This window comes from Electrophorus electricus, chromosome 4 (assembly GCF_041902795.1).
Source record: "Electrophorus electricus isolate QZ-2024a chromosome 4, ASM4190279v1, whole genome shotgun sequence".
In the NCBI taxonomy this organism is placed as follows: domain Eukaryota; kingdom Metazoa; phylum Chordata; class Actinopteri; order Gymnotiformes; family Gymnotidae; genus Electrophorus; species Electrophorus electricus.
This window is the reverse complement of record NC_137500.1, coordinates 35437145-35456643: the sequence shown is the minus strand read 5'-3', so window position 1 is coordinate 35456643 and position 19499 is coordinate 35437145. Positions and strand designations below refer to the sequence as shown.

The 19499-nt window shown below is 43.8% G+C and overlaps 1 protein-coding gene across 6 annotated transcripts; it reads right to left on the bottom strand.

Moving 5' to 3' along the window:
* Window positions 1-2490: 2490 nt before the first annotated feature.
* Window positions 2491-18596, bottom strand: als2a (alsin Rho guanine nucleotide exchange factor ALS2 a). 6 transcript variants are annotated; one of them, XR_014123422.1, is made up of 35 exons: window positions 18474-18596; window positions 18108-18205; window positions 17682-17830; window positions 15592-16980; window positions 15211-15355; window positions 15028-15124; window positions 14843-14917; window positions 14543-14722; window positions 13972-14143; window positions 13389-13578; window positions 13132-13197; window positions 12876-13038; window positions 12659-12790; window positions 12332-12460; window positions 12201-12224; window positions 10899-10969; window positions 10465-10531; window positions 10041-10240; window positions 9594-9659; window positions 9388-9486; window positions 9115-9282; window positions 8360-8471; window positions 8204-8281; window positions 7971-8110; window positions 7635-7799; window positions 7394-7511; window positions 6910-7067; window positions 6384-6494; window positions 5923-6099; window positions 5730-5775; window positions 5542-5606; window positions 5270-5419; window positions 4931-5027; window positions 4588-4788; window positions 2491-3237 (listed from the first exon to the last, which is right to left on the bottom strand). XR_014123422.1 is itself a non-coding variant. In XM_035521893.2 (34 exons), the coding sequence occupies exons 2-34, from the start codon at window positions 18122-18124 to the stop codon at window positions 4744-4746; spliced, it is 5061 nt and encodes a 1686-aa protein (XP_035377786.1). In that variant the 5' UTR covers window positions 18125-18205; window positions 18474-18596; the 3' UTR covers window positions 2491-4743. The 6 variants fall into 6 exon arrangements, 5 of the variants coding, with proteins under 5 accessions (XP_035377786.1, XP_035377791.1, XP_035377793.1 ...); XM_035521893.2 differs by having other exon boundaries at window positions 2491-4788; XM_035521898.2 differs by having other exon boundaries at window positions 2491-4788; window positions 5542-5603.
* Between the last annotated feature and the right edge of the window lie 903 nt (window positions 18597-19499).

Sequence of the window (19499 nt, the reverse complement as noted above, 5' to 3'; positions counted from 1 at the left end):
TTTATTTTGTTTACAGTTCCTGACTCAAGATCACCAGAGAGGTGAATGCTTAATTTCTGATGTTCCAGGTTATGGAAATAGCCACGGGCTGATCTGTTCTTTTGGGGAGTCTGTTTAGCTCCATCAGGGTAGCGTCTTTCTCCATGGTGCAGAAATCTTGTCTATAATAGTGTTAGTGAGCCTCCTTGAGTGAGCTTCATCTGTCCGTGATAACGGAAGGAGCACCCGCCCCATGCAGGTGGCAACTCCACCTATATTTTGGCACAACACACACCCTCGCACACACACAAATATATATACCTGTTTCTCCAGTGCACGGTACTGTCTTTATTTTCCCCCTCACACGTAGGTCTTCCACCAGCAGTCTGAGACTTTGAGGGTGGGGTGCGGTATTTTTTGCTTTTACTAGGATTGCACGTATCTTTTTGGAGCCACTCCTCCATCTTAGGTGTCATAGCCCCAAGGTACCCCTATCGTCATAGGGGACTTCCCACATTCCCCCTTCCTTCTTTTCGGATTCCTCCCAACATTTCAGAGCCTGTGACTTTCAACGGGAGCTTTAGACCAGAACTCACATGCCTTGCCAGGGCAAATACCTCCACACAGGGTTGACTCAGGCTGTTCCAGTGACTTGACATCCCCACTCCAGTACTCTTATGTTGGGACAAATGGACGAATAAGAACAATTACTACATTTTATATGAGAGAAAAAATGTTGAATGTATTCTACAGGCTACTTTTTAGGGCAGATACAATGCAGTATTTTATACCAAAAACAAGGTTAAACGCAATTAGGGATTTCAGAATGACAGCCTGAAAGCTCTAGCACTATATATATTTAATATTAAAACACCAAAAATAGCATGGGACATGTTATCCTGTTAATGTTGAGAAACATTAACATTAACAGAAACAACTTAAGCATCTGAAATATTCAATTTTTTGTATTTAAAATGCATTTGCCATAAATGTGATAATGTCTCACCCCCTCCTACACCCTCTAGTACACTCCATTGGTCAGACTCGCCGGTCTACTAAGCACTGGCCACACCCTGTCCTTACACACCTCTAGATCATTGTCTTGGATTCTAAAAAGCCATGTTCACAAACATTCCAACATGAAGGCTCTTGTGCTTCATCCATGTTTCCAAGCTGTATCTCTTTTTAATGCCCCTTTACCCGATGGATCCTGAACCATTTTTGATTTTGAACTTCCTCCTGCCTAGATTGACTCTGGTTGCCCGTTTGGACTGCCACCATCCTCTGGCCTGTTGTGCTTGTGTGTTAGTTTAATAGATCTGTGTGTTTTGCTTGCCCATGCTTCATACGTCTGAATCGTTCCAGATATCATATGAGTTACTTTTGGCAATGAGGAATTGTAAAGCAACCGCAGTCAATGTGAAGGTTTAAGACGCTGCAGAAGTGAATCATATCTTGCATTACAGAATGACAAAGTCAACAGGTACTAGTGTTACTTGACCAGGGCATAACAAAACCAATAGGTATTAAAGTGATATTTAAAGAAGACTCCTCTCCTAGCAAGTGAATGTACGTCAGTCATGTGAAGCAGCCAACAGACCGTGTGTTCTTCACGAGATAGATTGCCCTCATGGCTTCCTCCGTAGCCAGCACATCAGTGAGGGTTAGTGCACTAGCACGCCACAGAAGTGCAACTGCCAGCAGACCGTGGGCAGAATAAGGAACTGACAACGTGCTGGGTTTCAGTCTTTACTTTGCAGTAATCTACAATGAGAAAGCCAAAGAACATGCCCCGTTTGTCGTCCACTAAACTTCAGTTGTTGAAACAACGATTACTCAGGCACTGTTAAAACAAACACTTTGTGTGGAACCAAATCTCAACAATTCAATTAAGTCCAAGGTGTTTTTTCAGCAATTCTCTGTGCAGATGAAAGAAGCTTCTAATCTCCTGGGAAAGTCCTGAAGAATAGTGAAGATATGGGATAGGAGAGGTTCCCTTCTACACCAGAAGACACTCAATCACCTGTGAGATGTTATTCATTGAAAACACCCCAACAGACATGAAAACAGCAGCCATTAACGTTTGGCCCTACTGCTAACATTTTCAATGAAAAGGTGCTGTGGTTAGCAGTGGCTGGGATGCAGTAAGGAAGGTGAGGTTTGGTTGTGGTCCGGGGTGTGTCCAACAGATACATGTCCAGGCAGGGTGACAACATCCATTAGGGGCTAACAATGCATTTTGTTAGATGACAGCAGATACAGTACATGTAAAAAGTTAAAACAAATAAAAATGCAATGTTCAATTAGCTAAATAATCCAGTGATTTAATGACTGTCCCAGTTCAGAATCTTTGTTTCCATAATATTATACTACTTTCAGAAGAATGTTGACAACATAAAACCTTCACCTCAGAAAGATGTCCAATCCAGTGTACATACGATCATGTTATAACATAATTAAATAAATGTACCTCATATCCCAATGGAACTTTGTTTTCTGCTGATGTTACACACACACACACACACACACACACACACACACACACACACACACACTCAGCACACACAAAACATACATTTAGCTCATAAAAGCACACAAAAACTCCTGAGTTAACCCCTTTCACTCCACGGACCCACCTGTTGGTCCAAACTCTTACACTGGTAACTACATAACATCCATTATAGTTGCAGTGTACTGACTGAATAAGTCACAGTAGTTACTGAATAATATGGTTTACAATTTAGAACTGAAAAACAAGGGTTAAAGTTTTAAAAAGTATAAATATAAAATGTTAAAAAAGAAATGACATGCAAACAAAAGAAAAAAAAACAGCACACAGTCCAATAAGTCCCCCTTCGCACAGATGAACATGGATACTTGGATACTCTGATCTAAAGGTTCTTCAAAAAAGATTCTTCAAACAACCCTCAAAAGTGCGACAGGCACTATTAGAAGTACAAACTCAAGAAAAATCCACAGGTTTGTATTCTGCAATCATTTTACATTTTAATGATCTTAAAAAGCTGTACTACGATATGTGAATAGCAAAGATGTCAACAACAAAACAGTCAGCAATTTTGTTACTAAGATTTATTTGTATGTTTGTGCATTAATTCAGCCATTTGGTGAACTGTGACCACCATGTTACAGTAACCTTTCTTAGACTAATGACTATAGCAAACAGCCCACCGATGCTTATCCTGCAGTGGTCTGCGTGTAAGCTCAGCTTCTCCGGGGAAGCGTCCAACAACTTTCTCACTGTAGGAGAAGAAGGAACACGCAAGGGCAGTCAAGTAGCTGTATGAATGCTTTAAGATGACAAGGGGCAATGCAGTATCAGCTTTTACAGATCCAGCAATAAGGAGTTTGTTTCAGTGCCGTTAAGTCAGCCTATGACATCATGTCATTTTGAGCAGCGTTGCTAACAGTGTGATACAGGCAGGTGATGTATTATTTGTTTTTTTAGCAAGTCTTAAGTGTGTACACACAGAGTTTTGTTATTTCTGCACCCGTTACCCTGTTTTCAGATTCATACAGTTTTAGTATGTGCAACAAAGCATGTGCTAATGCTGAATGTTGAACAGTTTTAGTTGTGTTTAGGACACATTTTAACAATACTGGACTTTCAAACAGAGTCAGTGTCAACATCCATGGAACCATGCACAGACACAAGAGATAACATATATACTACATATATACACAGAATTAAATCAGCCACTCCTAATGAGGCTTTTTTGGAATCTTGTCTTGGTCTTTGTACTAGGAATAAAGACGTTTACCTATCAGCAGTGCAGATGAATAAAACAATAAAATGTATATTATTTATAATAGTTCCTCTTATAGCTTAGCCAGTGCTTGCTTAGTACATAAACCATCATTTTGCAGATTGTTTAGTATTAAAAAAACAAACAAACATTCACCTAAATTCAAATGAAATCTCAATATTTGTTATTTCCCCATGCTACATTTAGTACAGTGCTATAATATATATATATATATATATATATATATATATATATATATATATATATATATATATATAAAAATGTTGTTACATTATGTTCCAATGTACTGATACCACAAAAGATACATTCTGATAAATTCCTGCTTAAAACCAAATTAGTGAAAAATATTGAATATGATTTTATGCCACCAAATATCTCATTCACTTCAGTGAAGTGCTTGCTTATTGGCAGAGCAGTCCCTGTGGAAATGTTTTTTTTTTAAGTGTGGATGAGGCAAACAACTAATGGAGGGCGAGTTAGTGCACAACTTTGAGTGCAAGTTAAAAGGACACATTAAAGACAGTTAAGAACCACTAAAGGAGATTCATATCAGCGCTATAACACAACACCAACCAATGCAGGAAATAAACAACTGATTCATATCAAAAGAGAATAAAAAGGTTCCCTTTTTAATCGTTTAAAAAAAAGAACTTCTACTTTCTTAAATAGTACCCCATCGTGAAATGATAATGTATATTAAAAAAAAGGATCAAATGAAATCTGCTCACACCCTATAGGCCACTGTGTGATGAGGCAGCAGTGATTGTAAATGCTGGGATCTCTTCTTCAGAGGAGCAAGGGCTCACCGGCTGTTCTCTCGTACCTGGACTCTCACTATCAGTCTCCTGCCACTCCGTGTCGTGTTCATCATCATTTCCTCTTGCTGTCATCTCGGCTCAAAACCTACCGCATCCCAAACTCTGTCTGAGCGCCAGCGTCAAAGACTGGAGACAAGACTCGCATGCAGGTCTCTCTGCTTCTAGAAGCACGTGGTGTTCTCATGCTGAATCTGGTAGTAGCAGGCCTGGCACGTCAGAAAATGGGAGCGAAAGTGTCAGAGCTGCCTCAGGTAAACACTACTCAACATAAGCATGTAAATATTTAATGTTTTGTTGTGAGGAAGTGAGGCGGAAAAGTGAGAGGCAGTATGATCCTGTCAGTCGTACTTTTAGAGTAGTGAACATGAGACCCAACTCTCCATGTTGTAATGCAGGCTCCATCAGGTCGTCTATCAGGCTCACCTCGGAGCCCAGGTTTCTGATCCTACATTCACACACACCGAGACACAACAGGCAGAGAAACATAGTGCAAACATTACTCATTCTTTTACATTTTTGTTGTTTGCTTATGTTAGGACCCAAATCAGGACTCTTAATACGTCTCGCGTACCAAAACGAAAGGCCTCTACAACTACAGCAGTCCAAAGAAACAGTTCAGATTTGCTGCTAATAGACACGTGCGCAGCAGTTAGAGGAACATCATGCTGGCGGACACACAGAGCTTACTGTGCACGGACGACTACATAGAGGAACACTGGAAAAAGGTCATCCATGCTCCACAGGAAGTCCTGGCCCAACATGGTCTGCACTTCCTGTGTGACATCCTCAAAAGTCAGCTGGATCACCTGGAGCTTGTCTGCGGGAATGAAAGCCGTGCTACAGAGAAGAGGAAAAGGCAAGCATATGAAAGAGAGCCAATGACAATAGGAACCCACTGAAAACATGTACCGCCCAACTTCCTCCTTCCTGACAAGTTCCTGTCAAACCTTTTCTCTCACCTAATCTGTTGCAGTGTCTCCACAGCAGTAGCAAAGCAAGCATCTTTAGTGCTAGGCAGCACCTGCTGATTAAGAAAAGAATTATTCAAACATGTTTCTTCTAGGCAAAATACACGTCAATACGTTTTAACTGTTTTCTATTTGATCTCTGCTTACATTTGTGCTGTTATATAAATCCACAGCCTCACCTCTTTTTCCTTTCCAAGAATAGACACTGAGACTGGCCAGAACTTCCTAAAAAAATGGAAAAGAAATCCAATTCTCACATTTAAATTAAGGAAAATTCCTACACAGTGGTGTATCTGGTTATAAACACTATATACAAAGGCTTTTCTAGTGAGTGCGGAGGGAGTGTTGGTGTGTGTGAGCTCAGTGACTCACTGAGGCACTCCCAGGAAAGTAAGCAGGGACAGGTCGGGCTGCCTGTTGAGGCGGACTATGCAGTCCCAGTAGAGCTCCTCCTCTCGCTCTCTCTCCAGCGAGTACAGCGTGAAGAGAGGATGATACAGGCGAGGCAAGAGAATGGGGAGTAGCAGGCTGGAGCTACTCACGATCCAGCTGCCACACACAAACGTACACACACACACACACACAGTATACCACAAATACACACAACACACACACACACGCACGCATGCGCGCACACATAACAACATACACGCAATCTGTCTTCCAGTTCATTCTGAATTCAGTCATAAATTAATGATTCAGTCTAAATCCTACATGATGCCGAGGGTGAAAGTCTGGCCACAGGTGAAAGTTCAGGATGAAAACATGGACCCATGGATTTAGCAACAGTTTCCGAATAACTGTGAATATGCCCGGAGGGGTTGTGGCCTTACCCCTGCTGGGTGCTGTCGGACTGGGAGCTGTCACTCAGTGAATCGCTGCCTGCCCCCTCTGAGGACTCAGGGATGAAACCCCCCTCCTCAGGCAGACCAGGAAACAAGAACCTAGCCAGAATCGCAAGATATAAAACAGGGTTGCCAAGATGCAAAAGGACCTGACTGGTCAAAAGGGTAACAGCTCTAAATGAGGCAGCGGTAGCCTAGTGGTCAAGGTGCTTGACTGGTAAACGGAAGGTAAACGGAAGGTTACCAGTTCAAGCCCCATCACTGCCAAGTTGCCACTGCTAGGCCCTTAACCCTCAATTCCTCAAGTCACATTCAGTCATAACTGTAATTCGCTCTGGATAAAAGAGTCAGCTAAATACCACAGGTTACACTTCAGATTTAATTGAATTACAAAAGCCATTACAGTCTAAGATTAGGCCTAATCAAGTCGACAGTAAAATTATAGCATTTTAATTCCACTGGATAATGAATCATTTTTGAACTGCAGAGTCCTCTAAAGCACCTGAGCCGTTACCTGACCAGCTGAAATATGCGTCTCAGGTAGGACTGTATCTCCTCCACAGCCTGCTGTAGGAGCCTCCTGTTGGAGCCCACGCCCACGTAGGTCATCCTGTAGACAGTGACCAGAGTCTCCAGCAGCCAGCCCAGCGGGTGGAGCGGGGTATCGCATGCCTGTCGTAAGGTAAGGGCATGTGCACGACACACAGGAAAAACCCGTGCATTTAGTGTGCACATGACAGACAAGGAAACGATCAAATCTCTATCTGGGAACTGTTTATACTGGGGGCTTTGATATGTATGCTGGTCTTTTTAATGTTCTTACAATAGACAATGTGTTCCAATTAGACTGAAAATGTAATATGGAATGCATAAGGATATATTGCGTGGACACTTTTGAGAAGGTATTGCTAAAAGCATTGGAGTACTTTATTCTTGTCTAAAGGATTTAAAATCTCACACCTTTGCTAGTATTAGGAGTATCAGAGACATGACCTCACCTTGATGAGGTAGCGGCGGATGATGTCATAGGCCTGGGCGGAAACAGACCCCCTGTGCTGGGGGATCACCTCCAGACTCTCCAGTAACTTACACTGTGAGCGACTCAGCATCTGTGGACTGCACAACCACACATGAGAGGCTAAGTACTGAAATGCATCATAGCAACAAATGAGACAATGAGACAACAGAAGCTCAGGTATTGGCTTAGTCCGAAATACGTGTGCATGTGTGTGTGTGAACCTGTCTGTCTGCTTTCTGCGGCTGCTTGTGAGAATGACTGCGATGTTTTCCCAAGCTCTGTCGTTCTCCCCCTGACCTGGAAATTCACAGCCAAGTCGACTCCAGCACTCCTCGAAAACAGCCCTCCACTTCTGTTCTGCTGGCACTGCGTAACGACCAACCTGACTACACACACACACACACAAGCATATGCAAAACACGCACAAAAACATACAGAAGCACACAAAGGACAAATAAAACTCACACACAGAATTAAACACACACACACGCTTTACCTAAAACATACACAATTAGGATCAAATTTAAAGCACACTTGAGTGTCTGCAGTATACTCACGGGGTTTTACTCTGCTTCACCTCAGTCTCAGTCTCGTAAAGGGATGGCTTTAGAAAGGTACCAACAACCTTTAGCTCAGAGCCCCACTCGCCCACAAAGATGCCCTCAAATGAGTCTCCATTAGGCATGCGCATCACACCCTACACAGACAGCGACGCAGCAGGTGAATCAGACCTTCGCTTCCCGCGTTTGGTTTTGTACTGCACGGTCACGCTCGGCTGGTTCCACGCTACCTTCCCGTTCAGCAGCCAGTCCTCCGAAAACTCTCCCTCAAAGGCCGTGTCATCTTCGCACAGCAGAAGCCCGACGCCCTGAGGGGACAGGGGAACTCAGCTCCATGCCGCCACTGGCCACGCGGGCGAACGCAGTGGGAGATGGGCAACACTCACCGTCATCCTGTTGTTGCTAAAAGCTCCCTCGTAATAGAGGCCGAACTGGGTGACCACGACCCCGCTGCCCTGACGCTGGTCTTCTAGCCACATTCCCATGTACTTCTCACCCCTGCGTGAAGGGGAGAGGACGCGTAGGCAAGAAAAGGACGCAAGGTCAGACAAAGGGATTTAGCGATTTGCAGTTTAAAATGTTAAGTGTTCCCTTTATTTCTGGCATGTAACATACAACAGAATGTTTTATTGCTAATGCAGAATAACCGTATGACAAGTACTGAGTAATATTTAGGATGTTACACAATAATATCCTAAACAATACCCGTTTGACTTTATCTATCACACAGATTTATTTTCTTCTCTACTGGTACTGCTTCTCTATACTTGACATAATGTCATTCGAGTATACTGGAAAAAAAACAAAACCTGTTAGCAGACTACTGCTGGACACTTAAGTGGGATGTCCCTGAGGCCAAATATAAGGGGGGGGGGGGGGGGGAAATCACACATTTTAGACGTCTGTACATATTTTGTGTGTAATAACGGCCTTAGTTATGAATAAATTATAGACACTTGTAAAATGTATTGCCTTGTCACCAAATAAAGAAAGGTACTAGAAAAATTCTAAAAACAGACTGGAATAAAAAGTACTAGAAGGTCCACCGTTTTAATTTTGCTGCCCAGTGTTACTAACACGCTCGTATCCGTCCCAATTTCAACAGTGCCTTAAAAAGCTTAAAAGTAACAAAAGGCATCACTTGGTGATGTCGTCGTAGATGCCGTAGCCAGCCTTCTTGTCGTTGAGCCAATGTCCGACGAACACACTGCTGGAGGAGGGCGAGGCCAGGCGGCCGCTGCTCATCATGCCGTGGCCGTGCCGCTGGTGGTCCTGGAACGAACCCTCATACACCTCGCCCGTGGCGTACCTGTGCGAAGAGCACACGGCGCCGACTCAGCGCGGGCAGAAATCCGCAGCTGGAGCTTTTGTATGCAGGCATGGATTGCAAAGCTCCAAATCACATCGTCTTTACCAGTATGTCCCAAAGCCGTGCATTTTTCCCTCCTTCCAGTGGCCCTTGTAACGATCAAACTTGTTCAAGGTCTTATTGGGCATCATATAGTCTCCAAACCTACAGATGAAGAACATGCAAACAGAATATGACGACGACGACGACGACATCTTTTTTCAACTAGCTCGCAAACGTGAACGATGTTTGTGCATGATTTCTGCGCTAACCCATCCTCCAGACCATGCTTGAATGTGCCACAGTAAACTCGGCCATCAGCCCACTTCAGCGTCCCTCTGTTGGGAGAGAGGTAAAACAATGCTTTGAATCACTCAAATACTTAAGTGCACTTTCTAACATAGGTAATAAAAGCTCTCAAATAAGTGGCAGTTATTATTAATTTTTTTATAAATGTAAATTTGCCTAAAAATAAATGGCCTATATTCATTCAGGTGTACATTCATAGCAAGTCTATTTTATGGACGTATAAACAAAAAAACTAAACGTACAGCCAAAGCTTTGAAGATACTATGATACCCTGTCAGGCACACTTGGTCAAGGAACATTAACCCTCAGTCAATTCAACAGGCTGGTTGCTGACTTGACATGGGCCTGTGAATAAAAATGCTTAAAAAAAGAGTAATATCCATCAAAGTAAAGATCCCACGTGCACTTACTTGCCATGGGGTTTGCCAGACAACCAGCGGCCGTTGTACGTGGCCTCTTTGAGCCTGCCCTCTTTAGTGAACGTATAAGTGGCAGTGCGGGAAACAGGAGGCTCCGCCCTCTGACTGCCACTCGGACTAATGACCTGCCCATTCTGACCCAGCCCCAGGACGTGATCCACGGCCTGGTTGATGGCCCGTAGCCACTTCCCCTGAGTAGATGGACAGGGGGAGAAACAGTGAAAGAAAGACACAGAGAGGGAGCACGGCCAGGCAGGTACGGAGCCGCATGTTGAATCAGGTACAGAAGCTAGCAGAGAACACCAGCGTACGGTGTGATCAAAAACAATTCTGCACACAGTCTGAAACATCAAGGCTCAGTAAAAAAAAAAAAAAAAAAAGAAGTTCAGGCCATAAAAGGTCCAAGCGTGACTACCTTCTCCAGGGGGGAGGACGCCAGCACTATGAAGCTCTCTTCAGGGGTGGTCAGCTTCAACCCTAACCTGGAAACAGTTTTTTAGTCAGTGGAACCCCGCCACACACACACATTGGTTCCCCCGTCTCTGAGGGCCACGGAACCGCTTTTCCTCTACTAACTCAAATGATCAGCTACTTATCCAAGCCTGGGTTATGAGGAGGGCTGGGTAAACACTACACGGCAGAGCTACGGAAAACTTAACTGCTATGGGAGATCTCACGCCCTTGAAACGCTCCGAGGAATGCCGTATCTATAGTCAGTTGACGCCAGACTTAATGTTTAACTCACAGGTAGTTCCTGGTGTGGTAGTACTAAAATGAACGAGCGTTTGGGAGACCTGAATGCCGGGGATACTACAGTATGGGACAAACGTGAGTAAATGAGTGACTTACAAGCCAACATTCTCATCTGAGACGGGCTCTATCCATAGTGTGGCCAGTGGATAGATGAAATGAGAGGAGAACTGAGAAAGGATCAAACAGTGTTAACAAAAGCACAGTACACAATCTGCCCCAGAGTACACCCCAACAAAACCCGTCTCTGATGCATCAAGAAGCTATACAAATAAACCACATCTGTCTAGATTTCATCAGTACATTTTGGCATCAGAGAAGGGGAACATCATGTCATGAAAATACACACGACACCAGACACACACACACACACACACACACACACACACACACACACACACACACACACACACACACACACACAGTTGACTAAGTGTCACCCCGGCTTCACTGCAAAAGCAAGCAAATGATCTGAATAATGTCAGTGCAGTAGAGCAGTGAGAAAAAAAAAAAAGCCGAGGAGATCATCATCCACATACATCATGGCTGCTCAAAACACTCAACAGCACAAGTGAGAATGCAAAAAAGTGGCCATCCACTCAAACAAAGAGGGAGCTTTGGGCACAAGGGTGACAGTCTGCATGACTCACGATTATAGTTCAGAGAGAAGAGGAAGAGAAAAGATGAACTGATCAACAGCAGATTTCATTTGAGCGCTTTTTTTCTTTTAAGGAAAAAGCAATCCGCATATTGCATCATTTGAATAGCATTCACGCAATAAACCCCCCAAAAATCAAGACCAGCTTTGCAAACTCTGAATCGCAAATCAGTGGAACGAGTTGCAAATCAAACAGTATTTAGTTCCGAGGAAGAGAAATCAGATGGTGCAGTTGCATGAAAAAAGTTGCCAGAGGCACCCATAACCATCTCAGTAGTGGTTAGAAAGGGAGAGGTTGGCTTGGAACAGATTGGAATTATCTTCACTTTTCAGGCAATTACATGGTTTAAACTGTTGTTTTTTTTACATGTGCAAATCCAAATTACTCACCAACTGACATAAAGGTCCAACACAAGGTATCTTGTGGTTAAACTCCATTTAATGATTGTTCTAAGACTTGAACAAAACTGTTTAAAACGTGAAATGATTGTGATCAACCAATCAATGACTTTAATAAAACTGATCAAACTGGAAACTGTGATCATGCATGTTCCAGGGTTAACCTGGAAGATATTTGGTTTCAGGCACGCGAAGGACGGAGGCAAAACACACAGTTACTTGTACAATGTTTTGTGAAGGACCTTAAGTCAAAGAAAAAAAGGAAAAAAAAAAAAAAAAAGGTCCTGAGCTAAGAGCAGGGAACATAAGCGCTTCTGCTGGGGGACAAATCAAAACATACTTACAAACTTTTTAGATGGAATGGTACCCTGAGTAAAAAAAAAGACAATCATGATAGGACATTGAATTTCCAAACATTCACAGCAACACAGAGGAGAAAAAAAAAAAAAAAAAACATCAGAAAAAGCATGATAACCTGCGCATGAACAAGTGTGTCGTTGAAGAGAATAAACGTGTTGACTGAGAATCTTCCGGAGTTCTGCAGAGTCAAATCCTTATTGCCGCTCTCGCACACCAGCCGCCGAGAAGGCTTCCGCAGAGACTCCTGTAAGGGTTAGTGAACACACACACACACAGGAACAGCACAAGCAATTTACTGTATAAAAGAGCAATCAAAATGGAATTGAAACATTCCAAAGCTTCAGAATTTAGTGCCAAAAAAGGACCTATATAAATGAAACATTTTTTTCTATTATTTTCAGGATGTGGCAAACCACAGTAAAGGTGTAGTCATCAGACTCACCAAGCTCTTTCCAGAAAAGTTCTTCCAGAAAGAATGAGTGGCTTCTGCATCTTTCCTCTGCTTGCTCACGAGATGAGCCAAGACCTCATACTGCAAGCAGCCATCTTGAAGCCTTCGGTACTCCACAGAGGACTGACAGGAAAAGTCGAAAAATCCAGTACATCAGCCACTGGGACTGTAACTGGGAGGGGGCTTGAGAACCAGGTCCAGCACTCACCACATCAAAGCAGGCAGTCATCTTCAGCAGCACCCTACCATAGTCACACAGGTGTTGCAGTGGCATGTACAACAGCTTCAGCAGCAAATCACTGGGCGAAGCATCTTTCTCTTTCAGCTCCAGGAGCTTCTGTGCCAACTCCAACTTCTTCCCAAAACATTCTCTGGAAACAGATTAATCATCTTCATATCAGCCAAAGGCATCTCGAGTTCCCTCTCCGGTGATGAGTGAGGACTGAGGACAATAAGGGACCTACTGAGCGGGCTTGACCAGGGCCTGGAATCCACCCATTACCAGAAAGTTCCCTAAAGGCACACTGTACCTGCAGATGGAGGTGAAGACAACACATCGGCCTTCACGATGGCTAATCAAAAAAAACGGGCAGTGGTGGGAACAGCAGTTATAGGTGAAATCGTTTGCACAGTGCATTTTTTAGAAGATAAAGTTGTTTGCACTGTATATTTTTAGGTACCAAGTAGCATTGCAGGTATAGGGTGTACAAACAAGACATACTCCTTATAGGTGTCTAGAAAAATGTCCGCCTTTTTCAAAATGGTAAGAGTCTTGACGTCTCTGCTGTTCTGAAGGAAGCTGTTGAGAGAGATGGCATGCTGCCCTGTCAGATGGCACAGACGACTGAAACATCCTGCCACAGTCTGGAACAGCTGCATGGAGGTTTGGCCCAGACATGAGCTGACACTTTCTAGAAAGAGACAAATCAGTGTTGGACCATAAAAAAAGAGGGTCAGGTTAATATTCATTTATTAGTGTTATTTTGTGAATAACTTCTCATCGAAAGTGGATGAGCTCACACCCTGCCAAATGTGTTATATACTCTTATATATAACATACATCTGGTATGTAAATCGACAAAGTCAGAAATTCTGTTCAAAGAAACATGTAATAACTTGTATTTATAAGTGTGCTATTTCACGATGTGTCAAATTTCATAAAGGCTTTCGGAAATAAATGGGCAACTTGTGATTCAACAGCTGTCACAGTCATAACAACTATTTGTGTCTTTAGATAGCACGCTCCTAACACACTACCAAGGCAAGGCCATTTTGCCAAAAGAATTCTGAGGATTGCTACGTACCCCGAGACAGTAGGGGACGTAGTATCTGGCTCTTCACCCTGCTTAGTGTGCAGTAAAGCTTCCTCTCTGCAGACGCCAGCTCATGCAGAGTGCTAATGAAACCCATCGCATTCTGATCAGCTAGAGCCAAACAGTTCAGTCCTCCGGCAAAAACACTGCTCACATAACCTAGCTGGACATGCAAAAAAGGCACATAGATGCCATGCAAAAAAGCACACACGCAGACACACACACAGAATTTACATTCTATAATAATAACCTCCATTAGTAGCAACTTGAGGTAGAGTCTGTCTTGAGGTATAGGCTGTTTTTATAAGCCTATAAGTATAATTAGTTTAACTTATCTGTTTAATCTTCTCACAATCCACAAAAAAACTACTGTAGCAAATTTAGTTCTAAAAATCATGATTACATTATTGTCCTGCTTAGCCTAATTCTCCTCACCCAATTTTCTCACCATCCACATTAAATCAATTGTACCATTGTAAATTCAGTTATAACCATCTTGATTACATTATTGGTCGTAGCCCCTAGCAACAGTAGCATGGTGGTAACCCCAGCGCATACTAACATTCATGCAGAAGGGTAGCAGGGTTGGTGTCTGGGTGCATGTGCTGGCATGAGAGTCCTGCCCCTCCTGCACCTGCTTGCCACTGTAGTACAGTATAGGCTGGATGCAGTCTCCATCAGCCAGCAGCAGGGTGTGTGTCTGCCCAGCCGCTACGTCCCACACACGGATGCCTTCAGACACCTGCACCAGCGCAAGGAGCCGAGACACCAGCAAGGACCCGCTTCAGTGCAAGGCTACAGGCATACACTCAGAAATTATTGCTACTTCCGTTATGGGAGATGGAGGTGACCTGCCCAGTACCTTCACAAGGTGAGGCACAGTTGATGAGTCCATGTGACCCAGCTGACCCAATTTATTGCTACCCCAAGAGTAAACCTGACATGGCGAAAGAGAAAGCACTGAACAACAACAATATTCAACAACATCAGGATGATAGGGTAGATGGGAAATAAAAAACCAGAAGCACTGAACGACCAATGAGACACCTGGCATTGCGCTGTCAGGGCGAGAGTGTGATTTGATCCAGCAACAACCTTGACAATTTCCTTGTTGCTTAAGCTCTTGATACACAGAGGCTGTAACCTGAGAAGGATGAGGGGATAATGTTATTTTCCCACTCACCATTGCAATAACCTTTAGAAATACATATGCATGGAAAGCTGTTCAACCTGGGCAAGCTGTCTCCATGACCTAGCTGACCATCCTGACCCCTCCCCCAACTCCACACCTCTGTATACAGAGAAGGGAAGAGATTCTCTGTTTTAGAGACGCCCGAGGTCGTCAAAGTGGACGCTCCAACTTTCTTCGGGAACCCTTGACGTACAAACAATGGAGATCCTTTAGGATAGAGAGCAAGGTGCAGCATGCACAAATATCCAGACATGGATTTGCAAACTGCTGATGAACACAAAACCCACATTCACTGCAAGGTTATGCCACTCTTCTACCTGCACAGAGATTAATTAACTTTTTGACTAATCAATTCAGAGACCTAATCAAAGCCACTTTTGGTTCATTAAAGTCATCAGCATAAAGAAAGAGAGAAAAACCTTTTGAGAGCAAGCCAGGTAAAGATCTCCTGCGGCCAAGTCCATCTGTGTCCTCGATCCTGACATCACTCAGGCTGGCGCTCTTGTTGGCTTCCAGACACTTCCGCTCTGAATCTTGATTTTTTGCTTGGCTTTCATCACAAGCCTCCTCTCCGCCACCACCCGTTAACGAGTCCTGACAACTGACGGCCCTGTCTTTAACTTCAGAATCGTCGCAAGCAGAAACCCCAAGTGGTAGTGCATCACGACCAGTCTGGCTGCTTAAAGCAGAACTTGCACTGCTTTGTGTAGCCACTGGTGCAACATCTGACAGGTTAGTAACATCTCTGATGGTAAGTGGTGCTAAAGCAGGAAACATGGGTTTGTCATGCTGGTCCACTCTACATCGGTCCTTGAGTGACGTCTGGCGGCTTGGAGGCCGCGAACCCTCTGTGGGGACGGCCTCAAAATTCTCTGAGAGAGACTGATCAGACATCCTCCTGAGGTAGTCTTTAAGAGCCTGTTCATCAGGGTAAGGGGAGCTTTTGGTTTTTGTCCTTTTCAGGTTTTTTGGCAACGCCGCTGAGCTGTCAGTGACGGACACAGGGGCTGGTTCCTGATGGAATGTTTCCTTCTTAGCTGCGTCGTCTCGGCACGATCCATCTAAAGCTTTCTGACCGGGACAGAAATCTTCAAAGAGCCCAGTGAAGACCTGTTGGTCAGGTCCTGAGAGTTCTGTTTTTGCCATCAGAGCTGGGGAGCCCTGGTTTGACCTTTGACCCTGCTTTTCATCAGTTAGTTCTACCCCTAGTGGGCAGTAATGGTTGTTAGAAATAATGACATGGTCATCCTTGTCAATTACAGTGTAAAGAGGCTGCCTGCACTGACCACACGTCTCCGAGGACTGCCGCGAGGACTTCAGAGGAGGCAGCGAGCGAACCAAAGCCAGGCTGTGAAACCCACCACAGGCGATCTGCAACACATATCTGCCTGAGAGGTGCTCCACTTTCTGTGCTCTCTGCACGGGGAACACGTTAGTAACAAGGCCCAGCTGGCAGCCAGTGCCCCATGCCCACACCTCGTGCTTGCCAGACAAGGCTAAGGTGTGCTGGGCCCCGCATGCTACATCCAGGATCCAGACCCTTTCTGGAGGGACCGTTTCGTCGTCCACAATGCTGACAGGGGTGGGGCTTGGGACCAGGCTCAAATCAGAGACGCCACACTGGCCGTTGGCATTCTCGCCCCAAGCGTGGACCACGCCATCGTCGGTTATAGCGGCGCAGTGGAAGCTGCCCGCAGACACACGCAGGACACGCTGGCCACCCACAAAGCCCTCCAGAACGGGACTCAACGCCTGAGATCTTGAGCTGTGCCTCCAGTACAGATCCCCGAAGCTGTAGACAAGCCCATCTTGCAAAAAAAAACAAAAAACACATTAAACAGATCAGTGTTAAAAATGCAACCTTTTTTCTTCAAAAAGTAAGGAAGACTTCAGTGTAAATTCCTAAGGTGATAAAATGCCACTTAGAATTAAGTACAGAACTAAGGTGTCTTTTGTAAGGCTGTTACTAAGGCCATGTCAGGCCATGTCAGCCGGTTCCACGCCCTTTGGGACTCCTGAAACCGGCTGTGTTTTCTTTTTCCACAAGTGTTGAGCTTGTAAATCAAGACCAGGAAGTATTTCAGGCAGCGATGGATTCCTGTCAAAATCATGTTACTAAACAATTCCTATTGTTGGGTGTGTCTGTTGAGATGGATAATTGTCTGGAGTGTTTTAGTGTTTCTTTTTATGTGTGCAAAACACCACAGGATATATTCAAATGCTGAATGCTGTCAACAACGAGAAAGCAACCAATCAGCAAATCCCCACATCATTCAGTCAGCCCATCCGAACGGCTCTGCGGCTATGAGCACAGTTATCTAACTGTGCTGAGAAAGCTGTGCAGAGAAAACTGTGCTGAGGACAGATCGTAAGCATCCATGTCGAACTGTGTTCATATAGAAACGTGACTGGATTAGATACTGTCTGTCCTCTGAACTGTTTGGTCCCACAGCGGAAAAGAGGTTATGATATTAATTTGAAAGCAAGTCTAGACAGGACTGGTGTCTACCCTCTGTCAGCAGAACTCCATGACTGATGCCCAATGCAGCATGACACACAGGCCTAGGGAGAAGCACCTTCTCTGGGTTAACGGTGCAGGAGTAGCCCTGCCACCTGTAGAGCAATCCCCTTTCTCTGGAGGTTTTCTCCTTCTCAGAGCTAGACAGAAATATATGCAGGAAAATAAAGTCATTTCCAGATGAACCACAAAGCCCAATAATACAAATGTCAGAATGCCCATATTATCATAAAGATTTGTTTCAAAAGTTTTAAGAAGCAAACAAACTAGAGAGCAACTTCTATGCCCACTAGAATTAATTACAGCCTCACCTTTAAAACAATAAATAATCTGTACGCATATCCAAGATTTAATTATGATTTCACTTAAATGGAGGACTTTATTAAACAACTACAGTACACAGCACTGTAACACTACCTCCTCTGTTCCTCCATCAGCAGGGCTGCTCCACTGGCCTGCTCAAAGTGCCCATAGTTTTCCAGCCTTCATCATTTTTTACTTCTGGCCTCAGAGAGCTTGAAAGTCAAACATGAGACAGACGAAATAAGTGTACTTATCTATCTCTCTCTCTCTCACACACACACACACACACACACACACACACACACACACACACACACACACACACACACACAAAACCGCTGGCCAATACTGAAAACACGAAACGCAGAGCCGAAAGGGGCTGTGTCTCACAGCCATTACTTCAACAGCAACAGTACTGAAGCGTTAAATCTTTCATTAGACAGCAGAAAGTACATTAAGTATTCGTCTTTCGATACTTACGATATTTCACAATTCTTCCCGGTCGTATTTTCCCGTTTCTGTCCAAAATCGAGCCACGCGTTACCCGATTCCCGTGAGTGAAACCCTCAGCTGTCAGTAGTGCTGAGTACTGGCACTAAAACTCCTTACTGCCCTTCACACGCCCAGCCCGTGACGGGAAGCGCAGAGGGACAAAACACTTCACCGCCCACCTCCCGTTTCTCCAAAGCGCCAAGTTAGTCTTGAACCCACTCGTGCAATACAATGTTAGATATACATATATAACGTAAAAATGTAAATATGAGTTTAGCTTACGTAAAATCAAATTCATTACCAGTCGAGTGACATTATCTACTGAGAATATGTGTATAAAATCCCTACATATTCCAAATGTTGGAATAAAGGTTAGTGTCTTTACTAGTAGGACCAGAAGATTCAGCATTTTATTTATCAATCTCTTGTATATTTATGTAAATCTGTCTACATTCCTTATTTTTCTTTGATTTCTAAATGGCTTTTCATTTCTGTATACTGTACATGTTCTATTTTATATGCCCGTCAATGTCTTTTCTTATGTACTGACTGTTTTAACTGTCTTTTGGTCCTTGAGGGTATATAAAGAGCTTTATAAATATAATGCATCATCATCATCATCATCATCATCATCATCATCATCATCATCATCATTTCCCCCTACTTTATAACTAGAGGCTGTCCTAACGTACTGTGCATGCTTCTAAGTCTTTTATTGACGCTATATGGCACAGCCACCTATTTCATACTCATACATTTCATATTCCACTAGGAAGGCTAGTAATCTGTGAGATTCTTGAGGATATCAATTCCCCCTCCTTGTGTGAAAAATTGACGTAATGTACCATATCGACCAGCAGAGGTCAAACCAGTACCATTTTTCAACAAACTCATTTCCACACTCTCCACATTTTGGTAGTAGCGACAATGGCTTCATGGCTTAAAATGTTTCCCCTCTGTCCTGTAGAAGCATAAAATCGCTGAACTAAAATAGCTCTGTTTTAGTGGAAAAAC

What these genes read in the sequence shown, in the direction of transcription:
- als2a (XM_035521893.2), bottom strand. An exon ending in TCTGGCAAACCCCATGGCAA is followed by an intron (nt 9,660 to 10,040) that starts GTAAGTGCACGT and finishes CTCTCCCAACAG; the next exon opens with AGGGACGCTGAAGTGGGCTG. An exon ending in TTAGCAACAACAGGATGACG is followed by an intron (nt 8,282 to 8,359) that starts GTGAGTGTTGCC and finishes CTGTCCCCTCAG; the next exon opens with GGCGTCGGGCTTCTGCTGTG.